We start from the raw sequence: 24522 nt of genomic DNA, 5'->3' as shown, positions 1-24522 counted from the left end.
TGTCTGACTTTGGAATGATTTGTCACATACATCAGTGAGGGATATCAATCTTATAATTAAACTTAAACCATCTTTTATGTTGCAGTCCCTTATAGTTACAAAGTCCCTGGTTTGTACCACATTTTGATTTGAATATCTCATGAACACAATAGCGAGAGTCTGACTGTTGTTCTTAAAATGTTTCTTACTGATATGTATTTTGTTGCAGTATAAAGTTACCGGTCACCGGCAAGAAACTTTATTTGATTTACTCGCCAAAGCAAACAATTACTCGTATTTGACAATGGCGAGTGTAAATTCTAGTCCCAGTGGATGAAAGCTACGGTGCCTTCAGGAAAATCTAAGGAATTGGACTAACAGGTTCTCTTTGGTATTTATAAAGTGTCCATGATGACAACTATGCATGTTGATTATCCCAGTTTACCGTACAACCGATAACTGGTACATGTCTACAGCGAACACAGACGAGTAGAGAGATAGAAGACAGTGAAGTGATCTAGTGCTATTAAACACTTTTAAAACACTTTTCAAATCATCAAGAAGTTGTTTCCAAGGCACTCAAAAGTGGTGCTTTTATTAAATTGGCTATTTCATATTAGAAATAATTAAAAAAACTGTCGAAATGTGGATTGCAAACCCATTGTATCGTGCAGCGAGTGCCAGTCAGGATTTTGCACTGAGGAGCCGAAAATAAGGTACAGCCATTTACAGTGGTAGGTCTAGTGCTGTGGCAGGAGGGACACAACGTCTCGTTCCTTCCCTCGGGGAAGGGAGGTTACAACAGTAACCATGACGTTCTCCTTCTGTCACTCACTCGATTTTGTGTCAAATGAAGTGACACAAAGGGTCCCATCTAAAAACGGCACACACTGACCTTGTTACGTGAACTGTAGAGACAGGTGCAAGCAGGCTACTGTGTGCTAGAGGCAACTGTGTCGGCTGCACGTAGCACTCCCCAATGCCCCCAAAAAGATGTCACACACAGACCTTAGGTTCCCCGCACCCCTGAGGGGGAGAACAGGTGCTACATGACTAGCATGGGAGCAAGCCAGGCAGCCGCGGCCTTTTCTCTCACTGTCTATCACATAGGACATGAAGCGGCTGGGGCTATCGACTTAACGCTATGAAGCACGTCGGGGAAGGCGGTCTTTCCCGGTCCTATTCTTTCAGGGGGAAAAGACCCTGCGGAGGCCACATCCTGCCAAGTCTAGGGGGAGGTAACATGTGGCAAATACACCACGAGGGTTGTGAAGCCGTATGTGGGAAATGGCGTGGTGGTAGGTCCAGCCTAATGAGCAGATTCAGCGGAACTGCCCATGGGAAACGTGGGTCCACCGACATTGGGACCGTACCGTGGGAAATACATCATGGGGTGTTTGCTTAAGAAGGGAACTAAGCCCGTGGAGCCCGACCCCAGTACTGAACACCTGTGACTCGTAGTGGGTCTGGTCGCGAATTGCTCCGCTGAATTCGCAGGCCAGAAGGCTAGGGAGGAGAACATCCAGGGAGCGACGCTTAGTGGCTAACCTGGGATGGAAGACGCACTGGATCAACTTGGGGAAGGGTGCTGTGTGCAAGTGGAACACCCGGTCGTTTGTGCCGCGTTACGGAGTTCTACCTTCTCGGAACTGACAAAACATGGGACGAGACCGATTCAACCCTGAGATTGTAAAATCTGGCAAAGGTATTGTGTGTTGCCCAGCCCGCTGGTCTGCAGATGTCTGCTAAGGAGGTGCCATGGGCCAGTGCCCACGAGGATGCCACACTTCTCGTAGAGTGTGCTCGAACCCGGAAGGAGGCGGGCACAGCCTGGGTGTGATAAGCTAAGGAAATAGCATCAAAGACCCAGTGAGCTAACCTCTGTTTGGAGATGGCGTTCCCTTTCCTTCGTCCGCCGAAGCAGACAAAGAGCTGCTCAGAACATCTAGAGCTCTGCGTGCGGTCCAAATAGATATGCAAAGCACGTACCGGACACAGCAACGAGAAGGCTGGGTCTGCCTCCTCCTGGGGCAGCTTGCTTGCAGGTTCACGACCTGGTCCCTGAATGGGGTCGTAGGAACCTTGGGCCCTTAAAGATCTCAACATGCCATTTAAAATTTGGAGGGAAAAACATTTCATGTGGTTGTGGTGGGGATGTTATTTAGTAGTGGTTTTAACTGTGGGGATCTTGTCTAGTAATCCAAAAGTGTGGTTTCATCTCAAGTTAGAGGTGACTCATAAATGTAATTGTTCACAGGAGATGCATTTGAGACATGTTACTCGAGTTTAAACAGCGATGTGTCTCGCCTGATCACTTGTGATCAGATCACCTGAGCAAATCTTAATACCAGCAGTAAACTGAGCCTCAGATCTTTAAAGAACAGAGAAATCTGGAAAGTGCACAGAAAAGTTCACGTGCTTCAACACAAAAACAGCACTGCACATCAAAGATGCCGTTTATAAACCCCCAAAAGCATAATGTGTAAAAACATCTGCAAAAATTAAAACCTGTAACACACATATGCACACACTCTCTGAAGTCTCATGTTGATAATTATCGCTCTGTCTTTAATGAGTTCAGTTCTCAGTGCACATAATTTTTCCTCCTTTTGTCTTCATTTACACCCCATTCTGATGTAAGACACAGAGAGAGACAGAGCATATGAATGGAGGAAAAAAATCACAGGCTGCTTTTTAAACACAATCAAAAGCAATTAAATTTGCCCAGACACTCGACTCTTTCTGTAGATCATCTGTCACCAACACGCATTGTGCAATTGACACCTTTTGGTCTTGAAGGAATAGTTTACCTAGAATTTAGAATGCTTGAATTTAGCATTAAAAAAAGCTAAATTCTGTCCTCATTTACTTACCTTCATGTTGTTCCAAATCTGTAGAACTTACTTTGCAATGGAGTCTTTCCATAACATTGTGCCTAACATCTCCTTTGGTGTTTCAAGAAAGAAAGTCATGCAGGTTTGAGCAACCTGGTCTCATAGAATCACGCTACTATGGCTCCATTTTTTGCTCAATTATTTTTATGTCACTTGTTGTACGTATCACAGCAGTGTCATGGTGAAATGAACACCAGAGGTGTTTTATTCACAAGTCATGAGTGAAATGTCAGATTATCAGTTCATAAACACTTACTTATCACCCTGTTCATCACACAATGTTATCTTATGATATCTGAACACTTTTACTACAGCGCATGACTCATTTTAACATTTGCATTACATAATCATCTACATATACAAGCTTGTTCGAGTGTGATTAAATTGTGTGTTAGCTCGACTGATAGATCGTTGCACTTGTGATGTAAAGGAGCGGGGTATGAGTCCTGAAGAACACGCCAGTCCACACGTGAACTCAAAGTGTCATAGAAGCACCACAAAATGATGCAATAGTGTTTTTCATCTCTCATTTGCTTTAATGACACTATCGGTTAGGTTTAGGTTTAAGGTTTAGGGTAGGGAGGTCGGTTTTGTTGATTTAAACTCAATAGTGCATTAATCTTAAAAACCTCATCTGTTTAGAAGAACATTTAACTCACTTTTAATGCCACACAGTGGACATTTCACCTCAGAACTGTAGCGATACATGTACTGAACCAAGTAATATAATTTTACAAAAATGTCACCACAGTTGTGTAATATTCATGAGATCAGGCTGGGATTGGAACTGCATAATGATGAAGTAAATGATGACAGAATTTTCATTTTTAAGTGTAGCATGCCTTTAAGAAAAGAAATAGGGTCAGATTTGATTTCTGTTTACTGGTTAGTTCAGCAGATTCTTGTTTCTGAAATTTTCTCCTAAATCTTCCTTAAACACACCCTTGTTCTAAATATAAGGTCACAGCAGCAGGCGGCAGAAGCAGAAGAAACTCTTCAGAATGGAGAACTTGAAACAAAAACAGGAAGGCAGCCAACACAAACACAGCCATCATCTCCCGCTCTCTGTCTTGTGTTTTGCTTCTCTTTTCTCCACACGGTTTCTTCACACCTACATGATCCATTAACTGCAGCACACACACATGCACACACCACTCCATCTGTCCTGTGTCATAGTGCTTTATTAAGTCAACCATGAGCAGTAGGGGGGTTTGGTTTCATTCACTCATTCCGTTGTGTTAAGACTCTCAATTCCAGTCCTTGGACCCAACACATTTTGGATGTGTCTTTATTTAACACACACAGTTCAGCTCATGGAGGCTTTGCTAAATTGCTGATGAGTTGATTCAGGTGTGTTACAGGCCCTAAATAAAGTGTGAACTCACTATATAGTGAAGCTTCAGTGATACCCCAATCACTTCATTGCTATAAATGATAAATAAATGTATATATTTTCTAATACATCTAGAATAATTTTACCAAAAAATGTATGTAAAAAGCATAGCTCAGATCGTTTGCTCTTATAATCTAATGAAAAATGTTTCAAATACAATACATATTTGAGCACAGTTTGAGACACTGTTGAATAGGGGTTTGTATGTATGTATGTTTGTGTAATTGTGTGTCTTACCTTCTGTATATGAGGCTGTGGGCACTGTGTAGTGATGGACTGACAGTGGTCTCGCGGGCGACATTTGTTGTCACACCAGGCACACAGGTGACCCTGAGCCTCACGACCCCAACACTGGGAGCAGTCACTGTCCCCCGCACTGCAGCTGTACACCTCCACTGCACACACACAGACACACACACAGACACACACACACACACACACACACAAACAGAAACACACACACAGACACACACACACAAATAACACAAACATACACACATACACACACACACATACATTTATAACATGCACACATATACAAGACTCTTAAGATAATAAATGAATACCAAATAATAAAGAAATTAGCCCTTTGATATTTTCAGTGGTGTTTGTTTACAACCACCCAGAACACCTTAAAACCAACCAAAATACCCTAGCAACCACATTGCAATGCACTTATAACCACTCAGAACACTGTAACAACCACCCAGAATACCCAGGGGAAAACACAGCAATGCACTAAAAAACACACAGAACACCTTAGCAACCACCCAGAATACACTAGCAACCACAAACTTTGTAGCAAAGCACTTAAAACGCCCCAGAACATCTTAGCAACCACCCACAATAACCAGGTAACCACAAGGCAACTCACACAAAAAAACAACCAGAACCACATAGCATTGCATTAAAAACCCCCAGGATATCTTTGTGACCACCAGAATATCCTAACAACCACATTGCAACACACTAACAACCACATAGTAATGCACTAACAACCTCTCAGAACACCCAAGCAACCACCCATAATACCCTAGCAACCACATACCGGTAGCACTGCACTAAAACCACCCATATATATAAATTTAAATATCTAAGCCACTGTAACATTTAACCCTGTTTTCTGCTAGTCCTGGGTTATCTTGTTTCATATTTCACACTTTCCCATGGGTCAGCAATTCACACTTTATACTGGCACCATTTCTTGAGCAGAGTTTCACAACCCAGGTGCTAAACCCCTTTCAAAAGCACAACTGTGAAATGTTGTTTAACCCAATGACCTTAAACTGGGGTTAAAAAAGACATTAACCAGGATCAAGAGTAGTGTGAAAGGTCTTTATAAGTGGCACCCTACTGACTTTGACATGACAGAATCCATAAACCAACAAGTATGCACTCCAGAGCTGAGGGCAAGTCTGTGTGTTTGATCAAATCAGTGTTATAAATACTGAACCACAGTGATATTCAAATGAGAAATGAGTTCAGAGGAAACCACTGCACCCCATAAAACCCTGTCTGTTACTACACAAAGCATTCGGTTGCAGCGATTGCCTTGAAATGACATTTGAGGAGCCATTCATCTAGAAATAGAAGAAGTTCACAAACATTTAGTCAAATGTAAATAAGCGAGTTTCCACACACACAATCTTACACTGACGTTACGATGCAAGTAAACACATTTACCCACGTTCTTACCAGCTTATCCAAAGTGCACATGTCTATTTATGAAAACCCAGTGATGTCAAGTCTCATGCAAATATATCGTTTCCTTGCATTGTCAGATTTTGGGACTAAGCTGACTTTTGATAGTTATCATTGTAAACATGGTCAATACATTTATGAAATATAATTATTAAAGAAATCAGTATAATAATACATAAATCCAGGACATTTAAAACAACTTTATTAAATGTAATTACTCAATTTGATCAAGTTCAAGAATGTGACTGGCAATGAAAGAGATATTGTTATTTGTAGCCATTTATAGTATTAATATGCTTACTAATGTGTTTAAAGGAGGAACAGACACCTGTGTGTGTGTGTGTGTGTGTGTGTGTGTGTGTGTGTGTGTGTGTGTGTGTGTGTGTGTGTGTGTGTTTATGTGGTTTATGAGAAAAGAAAATTAGGTTAAAAACTGGTAAATACAAGGGTATTATGCTGTAAATGTGGTTTATGATGAAATTTCTAGTGTCCCCAACATTTAAATAGCTTAAAAAACATATTAAACGATGTTTTATTGAAAATGTAAACATGCAGAAAGTTTTCTGTGAGGGTTAGGTTTAGGGGTTGTGTTAGGTTTAGGGGATAGAATCTATAGTTAATACAGTATAAAAACCATTATGTCTATGGAAAGTCCTCATAATGATAGGTAGACCAACGTGTGAGTGTGTGTGTGTGTGTGTGTGTGTGTTATGATGACTCAGTGTGAGCAAGCAGACAGTCTGAGTGTGCGTGAAGACACATGCTCAGCACAAATGTGATTACTACTGTATCTGCTGTTGTGCTGTATTTGACACACTCATTGTGGCTGTGATTAGCGTGTTGTGTGTGTGAGCGTGTTAATACCTGTCATTGGCTCTGGACTGTCTATATATATGTCTGTTCCTCTCCTCCGCAGGTTTAGATGAAATATCTTGCTCCACAGTGTAGTTTCCAGCTGTATGCATATAAAACACTTATTCACTAATACATTTCAGACAAATTTCTGAAATGCAGTAACAAACAATCTATGAATCAGTACAGATGTCACTGGCCAGTGTGGTAAGTCAACATGAAACTTTTGCAACATTTGAAATGTTCGCAAGTAATTTCACTTCTATTGCGTGACGTATTCTAAAGCCAAACAGAATATTCAGCGGGGAAAATATTTAGGGTGGGTGGGGCTTCATTTTATCCATCAGAATTTGATTGGATGGTGATAAAAGAGAAGACAAACCATAGTTTTGTTTGGAATAATATGCACTAATGAATTGTTCACAATAAGACCAGGTCTATGTATTAAGACAATAACGATCGTTCATTTTAATTTCACATTAACTTTAAAGGGATTGACCGCTGCAGTGAGTGTTGTTATTGGATGAACTTACTTTCACTCCACTGCAGTTCACAGACGAGTGTCCATCCAGCCAATCAGCTATGTACAGCTCCTTGGTGCCAAAGTCACACTCCAACTCTGTACCCTACACACACACACACACACACACAGCAGCAGCAGCAGCATGACAACCAGAGCCATAACTATGTCCAATCTCCCAGGGGAATGATGGCATGTTGAAACAACACCACAAGACCATCAGACAGACAAAAGATCCCTGATGATTCCTCAAACAACCCACAGTACACTCAAGACATTTATATTTCTACAGCTGCTCTGCGGAACGGCATGTCAACATTTCCAAATTAAACACAAACGTCTTCTATTGCATTTAGCAATCCAGACATCTAATACTCCAACTATGGAATCTGTACAATTCCCTTTCTTTCTAACATGGTTCTCACACTTTTTTCAACCATTTCCATGAGTTCCCCGTCTGTCATTCTCTCCACGTTGTGTCGGAGAAGCGACACTAGGGGTCTCTCTTGAGCGCCGAATATGCCTCTGATCCATTGAAAAAAGGCCAATGAGAAGTTGGCAGTCAGTATTTGCATACCCCGCCCCCGGACATACGGGTATAAAGGCGAGGCAAATACTAGAGTTCATTCAGAAATTTTCTTCGGAGCCGATGGTTGTGCATCGCACTGTTCACTGTTCGCAGTGAAACACACCCGTTCCTGTATTCCTCTGACACTACCGCATGCTGTTGGATTGAGGGCGCATTATAGCGGCGATTCTTCTCCTTGCACGGCAGTGCATATTGCCCCTGGGCGCTTCGACAGCGCAGTATAAAAAAACTCAGATGAGTTTTAAAAGAGTGATTTTCTTTAAAAGAGTAATTTTCTCTAAAAGAGCAAATACACAGCGGCGTTGAACGTCCTTTTCAGGACGCGTCTTTGTAAAGATGCCTTTCCGCCCCTGTGTAGTTCCTGGATGCGGTAGAGTGCTCTCGGCTTCAGATGGCCACAGGCGTTGTCTCGTGTGTCTGAGCAGCGATCACACCGAGGCTGCATTTGTGGATGGTTCATGTTCTCGCTGCGAGAACATGACCATGACAACGTTGCGGTCGGGGCTCGCTTACAACCGTAAGCAAGTCACTCCAGCCGCACCTCGCATTGCTCCTTCTTCCCACGGGATTGAGGATGGTGTGAGTGGCGCTGGAAGCGATTCGGGGATGGCAGCGGGTGCGGCTCCGTCGGGTACCCCCCCTCGGACCACCCATCCCCCGGCACGCTCGTTGACTCCCGTCCATGCTCGAGGCAACAGCAGCTCGCCTCACAGCCAGCTTGCCTATCCTCTAGAGCTAGAGGTGGATGAGCTCGCCGCTGCATCGGAGAGCGCGGTGTCTGACGCGGTTGACTCCCTTGGGCTGCCGCCTTCGGGCCAGCACGCCCAAGCCGAGGCTGACGCTCAGATGTCCGACATGCTTTCCCCGGGCCGCCACCAGCGTGGGCTTGGACTGGAATCCCCCGTCCTCCCCACAGCCATCGCGGTTGGATGACTGGTTCCTGGGGTACCGACGCCGCTCACAGCCGCGCCCCCCCGCCCAGTCCCGTTTTTACCGGAAGTGCACGATGAGCTGACGTTGCTGTGGAGGGCACCGTTCACCACACGACATCACAAAGCCACACGCTCATCAGCTCTCGCTACCCTCGACGGCGGAGTGGCCCCAGGGTACACGACGATCCCCCCGGTGGATAGGGCTGTTGCGCTCAATCTATGCCCCGGAAACCCTACCACCTGGCGTGGTCAACGTGTACTCCCTTCCAAGGCCTGTAGGACAACATCCTCGCTGACAGCGAAGGCCTAAAGCACCGCCGGAACTGCCGCTTCCGCCCTGCACGCCATGGCCCTCCTGCAAGTCCACCAGGCCAAGGTGCTCAAAGAACTGCACATGGGTAGCCCTGATCCCGACGTGCTGCAGGAACTGCGCTCAGCGACCGACCTCGCCTTCAGAGCCATGAAGGTCACAGTGCAGTCACTCGGGCAGGCGATGGCCACCCTCGTGATCCAGGAACGACACCTATGGCTGAACCTGGTTGAGATGCGTGAGACCGACAAGCTTCGCTTTCTCAACGCCCCAGTCTCCCAGTTCGGTCTCTTCGGCGACACCGTCGAGGACTTCACCCAGCAGTTCTCAGCGGTGAAGAAACAGATGGAGGCGATATCACATACCCTGCCCGCCACAAACCTGCCGCCCCGGGCCCTGCCCCATCTGCTCGCCGAGGGCGGCCCCCTGCGAGGAAACGACAAGCTGCTCCACCTCAACCTGGGCCCAGCTCTCAGCCCACGCATCGAGCGCTCCGCAGGAAGCAGATGCCCCCCGTCTCACGGACCCCCTCGAGGACCCGGAAGGCTCCCAGGCGCTCCTGAGACGGACGACCTAGAGCCCAAGACGTTAGCTCCCCCAGTGGAGGGCCGGGAGGAGAATTTTCCTTAAACTTTTCTTTTGCCGCTCCCCTTAACCGGGGCAGCGGTACCCAAATTCTCAATAAAAGAGCTATTTCCTTTGTCTCTGGGTCATCTGGCCCGCAAATGTCGTTCTCACGGCACTCTGCCCCCAGATCTCAACAGTCCCGGCACGCTGGACGCGGCCCCAGGCCAGCCTTCAGCCCCACGACTGTTCCCCGGCCGACCGGTTCTGACGAGTCCAGAGGACGCCACTACAGGACCTCCTCCTCAGTCACCAACCCGCCCCCTGCCGGATGTCCGGCGCAAGGTAAGCGCTTTGAGTCTTTTCTTAGCACCAGAGCCTTGGGGCGCGTCCGCGCCTCCCGACGGCGTACTACCTGCTCCACCCCGCTGCGAAGCCCCGCCGGGTACGTCAAAAATAACCGTCCCTTTGGTGCCCCTAGCACGGAGATTGGATGCGTGGCTTTCACTTCCAAACCCGTCTCGCTGGCTGGCCCGGAGCATCCGACTCGGTTACGCAATTCAGTTTGCCAGGCCCCCGCCCCCCTTCATGGGCATCCGCTTTACCGCATTGCACGGCCAACATGCCAAATTCCTGTGCACGGAGATCGCTACTCTCTTACTCAAAGACGCGATAGAGCCTGTCCCTCCAACCAAAATGAAGAAGGGTTTCTACAGCCCTTACTTTATTGTACCCAAGAAAGGCACCGGCTTACGACCAATCTTGGTCCAGCACCTAGATTGGTTCGCAGCGGTAGACCTGAAGGACGCGTACTTCCACGTCTCAGTTTTGCCACCCTTTCTATGGTTCGCGTTCGACGGCCAGGCGTTTCACTACAAAGTCCTCCCCTTCGGCATGTCTCTGTCCCCTCGCGTCTTCACAAAAGTCGCAGAGGCAGCTCTTGCCCCGCTCCGAGAAGCCGGCATCCGCATACTCAATTACCTCGATGACTGGCTCATACTAGCCCACTCCCGAGACTTACTATGCGCTCACAGAGACCAGGTGCTCAGGCACCTCAGCCGCTTGGGGCTTCAGGTCAACCGAGAAAAGAGCACGCTCACCCCGGTCCAGAGCATCTCCTTTCTCGGCATGGAGTTAGACTCAGTCTCAATGTCCGCACGTCTCACCAACGATCGTGCGCAGTCGGTGCTGAAATGCCTCGCCAAATTCAGGCCAGGCACTACGGTCCCTCTAAAACTCTTCCAGAGGCTCCTGGGGCATATAGCATCCACGCCGCTGGGGTTGATGCATATGAGACTGATTCAGCACTGGCTTCAGACTCGAGTCCCGAGACGAGCATGGCGCCATGGCACGCACCGTGTGACAATCACCCCTGCCTGCCGAAAAATACTAAAACCCTGGACAGACCTCTGCTTTCTACGGGCAGGAGTGCCCCTGCAGCAGGTGTCCCGACGCATCCTGGTCACTACCGATGCCTCCAGATTGGGTTGGGGCGCCGTGTGCAAAGGGCACGCAGCCGCGGGCCATTGGAGAGGGGCCCCGCTGCGCTGGCATATCAATTGCCTAGAGTTGTTGACTGTCTTCTTTGCCCTGCGGCGGTTTCTCCCATTAATTTGAGACAAACACGTCCTAATCAGGTCAGACAGCACCACTGCGGTAGCGTACATAAATCGGCAAGGTGGCGTACGCTCTCGGGTTGCTGCGTGCCACTCACATTCCCGGCAAGCTCAATGTGGTAGCGGACGCACTGTCACGACAAAGCTTACCCAGTGGAGAGTGGAGGCTCCACCCCCAGTTGGTCCAGCTGATTTGGGAACGGTTCGGCAGAGCCCAGGTAGACCTGCTTGCCTCCCGAGAGACCTCCCACTGCCCGCTCTGGTACGGCCGAACAGAGGCTCCCCTTGAGACAGATGCGCTGGTGCACAGCTGGCCTGCGGGGCGCTTGTTCGCAGATTGGTGTTCTTCCAGGGCGGAAGACCCACAGAGGTGCGCAGTTAGGTTGGTGCTCTTATTCCTGCAAGAGAGGCTGGAGGGGAGGCTGTCCCCTTCCACCCTAAAGGTGTATGTCGCTGCTATCGCGGCTCACCACAACGCAGTAGACGGCAAGTCCCTTGGTAAGCACGACTTAATCATCAGGTTCCTAAGAGGCGCCCGGAGGTTAAATCCCTCCCAGCCAAGCCTGTTCCCCTCCTAGGACCTCTCGGTAGTCCTCGCGGGCCTCCAGAGACCTCCCTTCGAGCCGCTAGAATCAGTTGGACTCAGGGCCCTCTCTCTTAAGACTGCCCTGCTGATCGCGCTCGCCTCCATCAAGAGAGTTGGGGACCTGCAAGCGTTCTCTGTCAGCGACACTTGCCTGGAGTCGGTCCAGCAGACACTCATGTGATCCTAAGACCGCGACCGGGTGAATGTGCCCAGGGTTCCTACCACGCCCTTCAGAGACCAGGTAGTGAACCTGCAAGCGCTGCCCCGGGAGGAGGCAGACCCAGCCCCTTCGTTGCTGTGTCCGGTACGTGCTTTGCGTACCTACCTGGACCGCACGCAGAGATTTAGATGCTCTGAGCTGTCTCCAAACAGAGGCTTTCCCACTGGGTTGTAGATGCCATTTCATTGGCTTATCACACCCAGGCCGTGCCCCCCCCCCCTTGCGGGTCCGAGCTCACTCGACAAGGAGTGTTGCGTTCTTGTGGGCACTGGCCAAGGGTACCTCCCTGGCAGACATTTGTAGAGCAGCGGGTTGGGCGACACCCAACACCTTTGCGAGATACTACAATCTCAGGGTTGAGTCAGTTTCATCCCGTGTTTTCTCAGGTCCGAGCCAGTAGAACTCGGTAACACGCTGATGGGCTGGCCAGGTGGTTCGGCGAGGAACTTGCCGACCCAATCCACTGCGGGTACTCAGATCTACCCTGTACTAGAATAGGTGCTCCACAGAGTAGGGACTCCTACGCGGACTCCCCCTGTGTGTATTTTCCACGATACAGTCCCCTTACGAGCAGACCCGCATTTTCCTTGGGTAAGTTTCGGCTGCCCCCCGGTCGCCGTGTGTAGCAACTCCACCCTCGCTGAGGCTGGATCTGCCACCGCGCCACTTCCACATGTCCCCTAAAAACACATGTGATGTATTCACCACCGTAACTCCCCAGTTGGGCAGGGGTGGTCTCCGCAGGGTCTTTTCCCCCCTGGAAGAATGGGAATTGGGTAAGACCCCCTTCCCTCAGGGCTGTCTATTGCTCTATGCGAGAAACATAGAGAGAAAAGAGGCCCAGCCAGGCTTGGCCCGTTCCCAGGTTGTCATGCGTTGCCTTGTTCCCCTGCCTAGGGTAACCATAAGGATTCCGACGACTTTTCTGGGGCATTGGGGAAGGGTACGTGCAGCCTGACACAGCTGGTCATATGGCACGTAACAAATACCTGCCCGCTCCTGTGTCAGCAGAACACGTACACGGCTCAGCGCATGGTGGATTTAAATTGGACCCCTAGTGTCGCTTCTCCGACACCACGTGGCGAGAGCGACAGACGGGGAACATGATGTTGTGTCTTCCCGGCTACGTCGCTGAGCCGAACCGCTGTAGTGGCCAGAACCATTTCCGGCTCCTCAGAAAAATCCTGAATGAACTCTAGTATTTGCCTCGCCTTTATACCCGTATGTCTGGGGGCGGGCTATGCAAATACTGACTGCCAACTTCTCATTGGCCTTTTTTCAATGGATCAGAGGCATATTCGGCGCTCAAGAGAGACCCCCCTAGTGTCACTTCTCCGACACAACGTCTCTTTCCCTCCATCAGGGAACGGAGGTTACATCCGTAACCTAGACGTTTTCCAGTTGTTTGTGATTAATGGACAATGATTTTTAAGAGGATTTTGCCATTAGCATCCCAGTGTGTAAATCCCAACATATCCTAACATATCCATGTCCTAACACACACTATCTACATTTTGTCTAGTAAATATACACACTGTTTAAAAATAGTATACAGTATTATATTATATAGTATATAGTGTAAGGGCCCAACCGTGTATTATTATAATATATATATTACTATACTGTGAAGTGTGTTTGTGTAAGGCTTTTAAAAATTATATAACATATAAAATAAATTATAATATATAAATTATATTATAATAATTGCCACGGTTCCGGAATGTGTGTCGGCTCACACTGTTGTTTGTTTTTCTCTCCCTTGAGTCTCACAGACGGAGCCGGCATGCGTGACCAGCGTTGTCATGGGAATGCTGATCGATCCTGGGGAGACGCTGATCACGGTGATGAATTACATGCCCGCTTCCACCTGTTTCCCTCTCATTGCACTCCCTACTTATTCCTTGTGTTTCCCCTCTTTCTTTGCCAGTTTATTGTTCGCTGTCATGTCTAACGTTTCTCTCTTGTGTAGTTGGAGTGTGTTCGTGTATCTGTTGGTCTATAGAGGTACGATCACCTGCCTGCTTGTGGTTGCTCTCACCATTTGGTGCCCAGTACTGTGGAGGAGGATTCCTCAGTACCTGGCCGCATCTGGGGAGATTAGTCTTGGCTTCGCTTCGCACCACACCAGCTTCAACTGACTCTCTTTGGATTGCTCCAGACTACCACAATGCACATCCTCGTCTCACAAACACACTAATGTTGGATTAGCCATCTGCGCCCGGCACTGGAAGCACCTTTCTGTGACTCTCATTCTACCAGTTCGGCTTGTTGAATCAGCAGTCAACAGCCGGCACCGGGAGTGCCATTAAGTTACTTCTTGTTTAAAGTGATAGTTCACCCAAAAATAAATACTCTGACAGAATTTATTCACTCTCATGTCATTTCTAACATCACTAGGAATGTCTTTCTTTTTTCTGTAGAAAACAAAAGGACATTTTTTTCAGAAAACATCAGCATTATAATAGTACCATAAAAGTAGTTTATGCACTATATTTAGTACAAATATAAATGAATTAAATTAAATGTATTCACTGACGATCTTCCCTACAGATAAACAAGATTTAAACTAATAGTTTAAATTAGATTTTTACTCTTTAAATGCTTAATTGTTATTGATTTAGTACAAAACTACTTAAATTCATCCAATGCAAATGTAGTATTGATTTGCCTTTAAATTGTATTGTTTAAAATTCATGAATTTTGTTTACTACGTTTTAAAAGTTCATCTGATGCATGAGTTGTAAGAACTACTTTTATGAGACTTAAAGCTTGATTTTTGGAGCTCGACAGCTGGACATCCGTCTTCGTTCCTTTTCATTAAATGTCACAGACATTCTTCAAAACATCTCCTTTCGTTTTCAACTAAAGAAAATAGTCATATGGGTTTGGAACTACATAAGGGTGAAAAAAATGTCATATATGGGTAAACTGTCCCTTTAATGTGTTAAAAATGCAAATGTTCACACCATAACGTAAGCCACTGAGAATAATCAATATGAATGAATTGTCCTCGACTTCATGAGTCATTTACACGACCACAAAGAGTTTGTATGTACATAAATCAGACAGACAGAGCTGTGAGTTTCGCAAACCACACAACATCAATTCACACTGACAGGGAAATTACATCCAGACTGAACTGAGTGTGTGTTGTGTGGATATGTGTGCTTATGCCTATGGTTTGAGTGTATATTAAACAATGCGTGTGAGTCCTACATGTTTTATGTTCTTGAGTTCCAGTGTGAAAACTTGAGCTGTTCCTGTGGGCAATGGAGCAACTTTATGGGCCACCATATTGGGACAGGACGCCGCATTCTGGGAGAGAAACATAAGGAGAAAAAGAAATGTGATTCAATACAACAATTGTGACCAGTATTTAGAGAAATAGAAAAATACAGGCAATCTCCTGTGTGTGTTTGTGTGTGTTAACTGAAGAGGAAAGGGTGGGCATGGTAAATATGCAGTTATTTCTGACTGCACAAACACAATAATATCACATTCTGCCCTGAGTGTTCACATATGAGAAAAAGACACTTCAGAACATATTTAGGTGTGTTGAATCACCTCTTATTTCCCATCATTCCGTTTCAGTTTCATGTACTTGTACAGAAAAGCTGTAACATCTCGGTCGAACATAACCTCGGTTCCCTGAGACGAAAGGAACGAAACATTGCGTTGATTAATGCATATGGGGAGTGCCTTCTTACATGACCTAGTTAAAATCTCTCTACAATAATGCAAATATTGTAATATTGGCTAAGGTGTTTGAGCCTGCCTGACGTCACGTAACCGAGACGTTCCCTTATGACTCAATACACTTGACATTGCGTTGATTAACGCATATGGGGAACAAAATCCCATCACGCCACATTACGTGACATAACCTCCAAGAAAGGAAACATGTCACCGCAGTCTTGTGGGATGGCAACCGACATGAGTAATGCCACAGTGAGTGACCCTCGTGTTGGGCCAGGAGGGGAGCACTCAGTATGAATGTATGAACTAAAGTCATATAGTATGAATTAACTCCTTCACAAACCCAGTGCAACTCATAATCCAGTGAGAAAGCCTTTGCTTGGTGACAGACATTCCTTTTGTGCATCCTCCATAGCATAAAAAGAGCTGATCAGACAGTCTGAACTGGCGGGTACACTCAATGTATGCGTGTAGCGCCCGCACAGGGCAAAATGATAGTTTCTCATCTGAGTTAAACGGAGGAGGGAAGAAGGCCTGAAGGAGAACCACCTGCACTTTGAAGGGCTTGGTTAGGACCTTAGGTACTTTACATAACCTTTTCTGGGTTTCACAGTGACTTTTGAAAGACCAGGGCCAAACAAATTGATAGTGCATGTAGGTCACCAACCCATTTTACTGAGGCAAGAGCTAGCAGTAGTAGCAGAAGGGGGGGCCATTCGAGAGCTTTTAGGACTAAAGATAAGTCCCAAGTCGGGACTGTAGCCAGCCAAGGTGGGTTTAATCGTCTTGCTCCTTTAAGGAACTTTATGATTAAATGTGGGTGACATGCAGATATATTCACCACATACACTTTGAACGTTGACGGAGTGAGTCCTGCATCTAATCGTTTTTGAAGAAATATGGGGCAGCTTATTGGGTCTTTGTCATGTATGAGACTCCAATCAGTGAACACATCACATTTTATGTACGCATGCACCCATGGTGCCAAGCATGTCGTGGCACATGGCGCTAGAGCCAGCATTGAAGAGGTCTCATGAAGAGAACACATCACATTTTATGTACGCATGCACACATGGTGCCAAGCATGTCGTGGCACATGGCGCTTGAGCCAGCATTGAAGAGGTCTCATGTGAATGCCACTGTCATAAACCCCAGTGCTTTTTGAAACAGCTACAGTGGAAGTGTTCTACCCATTTTGAACTGAGACAGACACTGTAGAATGGCCTGAACGTGCTCACTCGTGAGGTGCGTACGCCCGCTCGCAGAGTTTGGGGCGGACTCCCAAAAACGAGATTTGTTGGCTGGGGGAGAGTGTGCTCTTCATCCAGTTCACATTGAGACCCAAGCTGTTTAGATGTTGAAGTCATATATGTGCTGGAATAAAAGAGCCTCTGATTGTGCCAGTAACAGCCAATCATTGAGGTAGTTCAAGAAGCACAGTATCAGAAGGGAGAGAAACGCATAGATGCACTTTGTGAATGTGGAAGTAGCCAGAGACAGTCTGAAGGGCAGGACTTTGAATTGATATGCTGTTCCCTCGAACAGGAATCTCAAAAACATCCTGTGATGTCGTACTATTTGGATATGAAAGTACACATCCTTCAGATCTATTGACGCAAACCAATTGGCGATAAGATCTGTCTCTGCAGCGAGAGATACGACATTGTCATTATCATCCCCAGTGTCAAACCTGCAGAACGAGACCACATGCTCTTTCAGAGGGGAGCTAGTCTCGCACATAACGTATCGGTAAAGACGCATCTCGTTGTGATTCTGGGGCTCGCAGGGCGTGTGCCGGCACGAGGGCAACCCCAAATTCATCCTGCTTGACCTCACAGCCCAGCCGTGCCTCCTAATGTGAATCCTCGGATATCACAGAAGAGGCGGGTGGGAGGGCACGTGAGGCTGAATCATTCCTCAGAACGAGGGCGATTCGCAAGAGAAGCATTTTGAGACTCATTCAAATACCAAAAAGGGTTCAAAATACCAAAGCCAATATTAGAACATTGGTCTTACTGTAGAGAGATTTAAATTAGGTTGTGTAAGAAGGCACTCCCTATATGCGTTAATCAATGCAATGTCAAGTGTACTGAGTCGTAAGAGAAATTTCACAGTGCAAAACATCCTTCCCAGCCAGCCAGACCAGGGTTTATTAGCATCACAATTGCTCATACTGTATAAGGGTTAGTAATTTGAACATCTTCATTGTGTAGCTCGTGCCACACCATTTGTGCTGCAAACATGAATGACACCTCAACACGGCTTGCTGAGGAGAAGTGTGTTTTAACACCAGCCATATCTAGAGACCACAATTTCATAAAAACTTGAGCCTGTAATCAACCATCCAGACCACGCTCAACTGTAAAGCAACATGCTAACAAAACTCAGAACACCTTAGCAACTAACAAGCAATACACTATCAAACAAACAGAACACCCTAGCAGTCTAACAACATCATCCTAGTGTTGTATTACAAATTTATAAAATGTTAAACACAATCATATATATAAACTGGGAAAGTAGAGTAGACTGCATTTAGCATTTAAGGTATAAATGATAATATATCAGCTGTTAGAAAGAGTATTCCAGCATGAGATTTCCTTCCAGTTCTGTTCTCTCTATTGTAAATTAAATTAGTCAGACTACTGACAATCTCATCCTCTGTCTTTTAATGGCTATTGGAGCCCCAGCCCCAGTTGTCTAAATAGTTAGGCTGATTGGATTAGCATCTCTGTATCTGAATAGTTATGCTGACTGGATTAGGACTGGTAACAATCTAGAGTCTAGGGTGGGTTTCCTATGCCTGTATACATCATTTGCATGCTTTAAAGTTATCACCTGGGTGCTTTGTGTCAATCTCTAAGCACTGCCCTCTAAATGCATGTATATATTACAATGTAAAGTTCCCTTAGTTAGATGTTGGTCTCTGCAGCTGCTGACAGCACGAATTTCTTAATAAAGAATCCTGCTTGAAGATACAACTGAGTCTCCTGGTCTTACCTTCTGAGTTTCCCACTCTCTAGAAGGATAAAAAGTTTACAACAGTTTTGGTGCCATGACCCGGATAGAGCTACTCACCTGAATCCAGATTGAAACTTCAAGCAACAAAGATCTGACTGCATTCCAGCCTGAATCTTTCTTACAACCAAAGTTTGGTGAGTGCTACTCTATCCAAAAGAACCTTTAAGACCAGTACAAATGTGTTATCCTCTGCGCCGTCAGAGAAGGGTTAACAGACAGCTGTAGGTTTGGTTAACTAAGTTATCCTCTAAAATTGTCTTTTTAGAGAAGATTAGCATTACGTGTTAATATTGGTTACCCTGTGTTGTTTTCAGGCAGGGAAGATTAGCATAAAAGGCTAATATTTTGTTTATCCTCTGTATCTGCAGAGAAGAATATTTGTTACCCTCTGTTTTTAGACAGAGAAGATTAGCATAATGTGCTAGTAATTTGTGTTATCCTTTGCTTGGGTCAGAGAAGGTTAACAATAGTTGAACTGTGTTAACAAGTGTACCCTCTGTTGATCAGAGATGTTTTAGTGTTTGTTTGTGTGATAACAGAACAAAGAAAATCCACAAAATGTTTAAGAAAAGTGCTAGACTAATCCCCACAACTGAAAAAGGTGGTCTTGCGACTCCTTTGTGGTCAGATAGTGAATTCAAAACACTATTAGGAGAACAACTGAACCTAATTGTCACTGAGAATGTTAGACAAGAACTAACTAAGAAATATGAGATTCATCCAGACAAGACTTGGTCAGTAGATGAGTGTAAAAGGTACTAGGAGCAAGTATTCGCAAGAACAATGTGAAAGGCATTATCTGCTGCCACAGAGAATTTTGTTTAGCACTTGCTACACAACAGTCTAAGCATAACTCAGAGCTAGAGAAAGAGAACAAAGAGCTCCGTGCTAGAGTATCCTCTTTAACCAAGAAATTGAACCACAACAAAGCTGCAGAAAAAACTGTTGTAGAAGAAGTTAATCAGCCGGATAACATTTTCCCTGACTTACAAAATTTCTTTGAAACAGATGTAGCTCTCCAATCCGTAACTGCTGTGCCTGTAAATTCAGTCAATGTGTGTGGTGCTAGGAGATGATCTCAGGGAATTGAGGGAACTGAAAGTGTTTCTACCAACTCTTCTGTTGTCCAAATACAAACAGTCACAAAAGCGCTTGGACCTAAAGATATAGAGAGACTATCCCAGAGCTTACCCTCAGTACGCACACAGTTTTCTGAATTTAGAAGAGCATTGATCAACAAAATGCGTCTATATGACATGTCGTTAACAGAAGTCACACAGTTAATGTCACAAATTTTGACTGAATCTGAATTCAACAGTTTTGAATCTGCAGTGACTTCTGAACTACAGCATTCCAGTAGAAGCGATATAAGAGAAGGTGTTTTGAAAATTCTAAAGAATATCATGGGACCCAAAATAGACTGGTCAAGAATCACTAGCTGTGTACAAAAGAAAGAAGAAAATGTGAGTGAATACACTGAAAGGTTTTGTCAGTCAGCTGTAACTTACAGTGGAATTGTTGATAATTCTGAAAGTGTGTTAGATGACAAGGGACCCCTAGTCCGCATCTGGTCAGATGGCCTTTTAGCTGAGTACAGAAGAGCCTTGCCATTCCTAGATCTCACTTGGTCTAACAGAACTCTTAGAAGTAACCTAGACAGGTTGGCTACATGGGAAAGAGATGCTGATGTTAAAGCCAAAGTGAGAGTAGCAGCAGCAGCTACATTTAGCACAGAAAAACAAAAAAACAGGTGGTCTAAAAAAGAAGGCAAATGCCACTACTGTGGAAAATTAGGACATTGGGAGAAAGAGTGTAGGAAGAAGTTACAAGATGCAAATAGAAATGCTATGCATAATTCTGCTCCTCCCCCGCCTGCTTACAACCCTGAAGCAGTTCAGCAAGTGTCCACTTAAACTTTAGGACAGCTCGTTCAGGCTCTTCTAAGAGCACAACAAGACCAGGAAAAAAACTAATTGTTGGGGCTGTGAGTAGCTATCTTTCCCCTGTAATCCATCATAATGACAAAAGAATTTTTGTGAAAGGTAGCATACGAGAGAAAGAGATTGATTTTTTGCTTGATACAGGTGCAGAAATTACAGTAATTCCTACAAAATTGGCTAAAAGTTTAGACATCCCGTACAAGAAAACCAAACTTTCTTTAACTGGCGTAATAGGTGAAGATTCTGTTTTGTATGAAACCCCGCCCATAGAGGTACAATTTGGCCCGAAAACTCTGACTACAAAACTGCTATGTGCTCCATTAAATACAGGTGCAATTTTAGGCTTGGATCTCCTGAGACAAGTACATCTAACTTTAGACATGTCCTCAGAATCTGCTAGCATTAAAATTTGCTCAGCACAAGTTTCTACCAATAATGCAATCCCTCCAGAGTATGCTTTCTTACAGAATCATCCAATTTGGGCTAAAGACAAGGATGATTGTGGTTTGTTGACAGGTGTAGAACCAGTCAAATTGACAGGAACTCCACCTCCGGTCACCAAACAATATCCAATCAATAAGGAAGCTATACAGGGGATCAAACCTATTGTAGAAAAGTTGCTGACGCAAGGAGTGCTAGTTAAAACCAACAGTCCATGTAATTCACCCATATGGCCTATCAAGAAGTCCAATGCAACATGGAGACTTACAATAGACTACAGAGTAGCCATTAAACATATTGATAAAATCACCCCTCTAGTGGCAGATCCTTCTACAATTTGTAATGGCTTGCCATTGGAGTGTAATATTTTTTCAGTAATTGATATGTCTAATGGATTCTTTTCTGTACCGTTGCACTCTGACAGCCAGCCATGGTTAGCGTTTACAGTTGACTATGAACAATACCAGTGGACACGTTTGCCACAGGGATTTCAAAACTCCCCAACTATATACCATCAGGCTGTCAGACGTGATTTGTGTACCAGAATGTCCGGTAAAACAGTCCACTATGATCCTGTTAGGAATTCCTTGTCTTGTTTCACTGTTGCCCTTTGTCTGCCACCTTTGCATTCCTTAGTTTTCACTTTTGTCTTTTGGTTAGCCTTCGTGTTCACTTGTCATTGTTTAGAACTACACTTCCCAGAATCCACCTGCCATCTTCACTGCCATTTTGTTCATTGTTTTCACCTGTATCTCATTCAGTCATCACTCACTGTGTATTTAAGCCCTGCTTTTTGTTCACCCCTTGTCGTTCGTTGAATGTTGTCGTTAGCCTGGTATGTGTTCCCTGCCCGTGTTTTCTAGTTTTATGTTTTATTTCCCCATTGAGGGTTTTTCCTTTGTTCCTGTGTTTTGTGTTTTGCCTGTTTGTTTATTTAATAAAGTTGAACTGCGATTGGATCCGCATCTCCTCGTCTGCTTCGCTGCCTCCATTCGTAACAGATCCAATATGTTGATGATATTTTGATTGCCTCAACAGATCACGAGGTACATCAAACTGAATTGGCAGCATTGTTGGACTATTTGCATAAAAAAGGACACAAATGCAGTTTTCACAAGCTCAAATTGCTAAAAAGCAAGTCATATTTCTGGGTCAAACAATTGGTGCAGGAAATAGATCCATCACACAGGATCGAGCGGCTTCAGTCAAATCCATACCTCCGCCTACTACCATTAAAACACTCCGCTCATTTTTAGGAACAGCAGGTTACTGTAGACCGTGGATTGAAGAATATGCCTCGATTGCTCAGCCTCTCTATGACTTGTTAAAAGGCTATGGTAAAGATTCAGATACTGTTTGTATGGAAGAACTTCACCTCAAAGCGTTCAATGATTTGAAGAGAGCACTATGTCAAGCACCAGCATTGGGAATTGCACAAACTGATAGACCCTTTGTTCTTTATGTCCATGAACATTTCAGCTTCATGACTGCATGTTTAATGCAAGATCATGGGGGCAGTTTACGCCCAATTCATTACTATTCTGGTAAACTTGACATAGTCGCTCAAGGTATGGGCCCATGCCTCAGAGCAGTACAGGCAGTTCATCTAGCGCTTCAGGCTTCATCAGGAATGGTGTTAGGACAGACTGTAAACGTAAGATGCCCTCACGCAGTGTCCGCACTAATGAATCAAGCAAAAGTCACTTCTGTCACTTCCTCTCGTTGGGGAAATTGGTTAGCAACTCTCACAGCCCCGAATATAGTTCTACAGCGTGCACCAGTCACGAACCCATCTTCATGTATGATGTCTGCAATGACTGAAGTTTTGTTAGAGGATGAAGGCGAAATGACACATGATTGTGTTACGCTTACATATACATCTACGAGTGAAGTAAAAGAAACTCCCATAGAGAATTCAGAATTTGAGTTGTTTGTTGATGGGTCAGCTCAAGTAATTGAAGGTAACAGACGAGCAGGTTATGCAGTAACATCCACCACTGAAGTGGTTGCTTCAGGTCGTCTTCCAGATAATTTTTCAGCACAAGCTGCAGAACTAGTAGCCTTAACAAGAGCATGCACACTAGCTTCAGGATCAGTTGCAAATATCTACACAGATTCCAGGTATGCTTTTGGGGTCATTCATGATTTTGGTATCATTTGGCAAACCAGACAGTTTCTAACTTCTGCTGGATCCCCCATTAAGCATGCTGGATTATGAAAGATCTAATGTTTGCCATGAAACTTCCAAAGAAATTGGCAGTAATCAAAGTGAAAGCACATCTCACCACTAATACAATGGAAGCTAAAGGTAATGCTCTTGCTGATGTAGCAGCTAAACAAGCTTGTTCCTATGCAACTGTACAAGTGTGTTCAGGTAGTATAGCACAGAAGACAATTCTGCCTCCTGAATCAATAATTGATCTGTACAAAGACGTTCCTCTGTATGAAGCATGGACATGGTTAGACAAAGGAGCCACAGTGGATTCATCTGGCTGCTGGACCAAAGGGGAAAGTATGTTGCTCCCGAATCACTGCTGCCATATTTGGCTCAACAAATACACAATTTGGGTCACAGTGGTCCAGCAACAATGAATCACAGGTTCTCTAATCAATGGTGGAATCCAAAATTCAGAAATGTAGCCACTGAAACAGCAAAGAGGTGTGTTACATGTCAGAAAAATAATGAGGTACCAGCAGCTACTACACCAGCAATACATACCCATGCTCCACCAGGACCATTTCGTCACCTGCAAGTTGACTACATATCATTGCCTCCGTGTAAGGGAAAAACTGACGTTTTGGTAGTAATAGATAAGTTCTCTAGATGGGTAGAAGCTTATGCAACAGGGCGTGCTACAGCTGCACATACTGCTAAATGTCTTGTCACTGATTTCATACCCAGATGGGGATTACCAGATTGCATTGACTCAGATCAAGGTACACACTTCACAGGACAGGTAGTCAAGGAAGTGTCTAGAATGTTGAAGATTAAGTGGAATCTTCACTGCCCATACAGACCACAAGCATCAGGACAGGTTGAACGATGTAACAGAACAATTAAAACCAGGCTAAGCAAAATGCATCAGGAAGGAGTACCATGGGTAGAAGCTGCCAGCAGTACTGTGTAGTATGAGAGCGTCACCTAACAGATCAGTAGGACTGAGCCCTCATGAGATTATTACTGGACGCCCAATGCAAATGCCAGGTGTGATTGATCTTAGAAATGCTGATGTACACATTGCCTCAGATGCCCTGATCGCTACTGTGA

The 24522-nt window shown here is 45.1% G+C and overlaps 1 protein-coding gene across 1 annotated transcript in view; it reads right to left on the bottom strand.

Moving 5' to 3' along the window:
* The window catches only part of LOC127630935 (plexin-D1-like), a 150480-nt gene that overhangs the window by 58341 nt on the left and 67617 nt on the right, over positions 1 to 24522 (bottom strand). Inside the window, exons 9-12 of the mRNA XM_052108824.1 lie at positions 15373 to 15471; positions 7353 to 7445; positions 6832 to 6922; positions 4504 to 4661 (exon numbers count right to left, since the gene is read on the bottom strand). Coding sequence (XP_051964784.1) covers positions 4504 to 4661; positions 6832 to 6922; positions 7353 to 7445; positions 15373 to 15471 — 441 coding nt within the window. The remainder of the gene's footprint in view (positions 1 to 4503; positions 4662 to 6831; positions 6923 to 7352; positions 7446 to 15372; positions 15472 to 24522) is intronic.

The sequence above is a fragment of the Xyrauchen texanus genome, chromosome 37 (assembly GCF_025860055.1).
Source record: "Xyrauchen texanus isolate HMW12.3.18 chromosome 37, RBS_HiC_50CHRs, whole genome shotgun sequence".
In the NCBI taxonomy this organism is placed as follows: domain Eukaryota; kingdom Metazoa; phylum Chordata; class Actinopteri; order Cypriniformes; family Catostomidae; genus Xyrauchen; species Xyrauchen texanus.
This window is presented reverse-complemented; position numbering and strand designations above follow the sequence as displayed.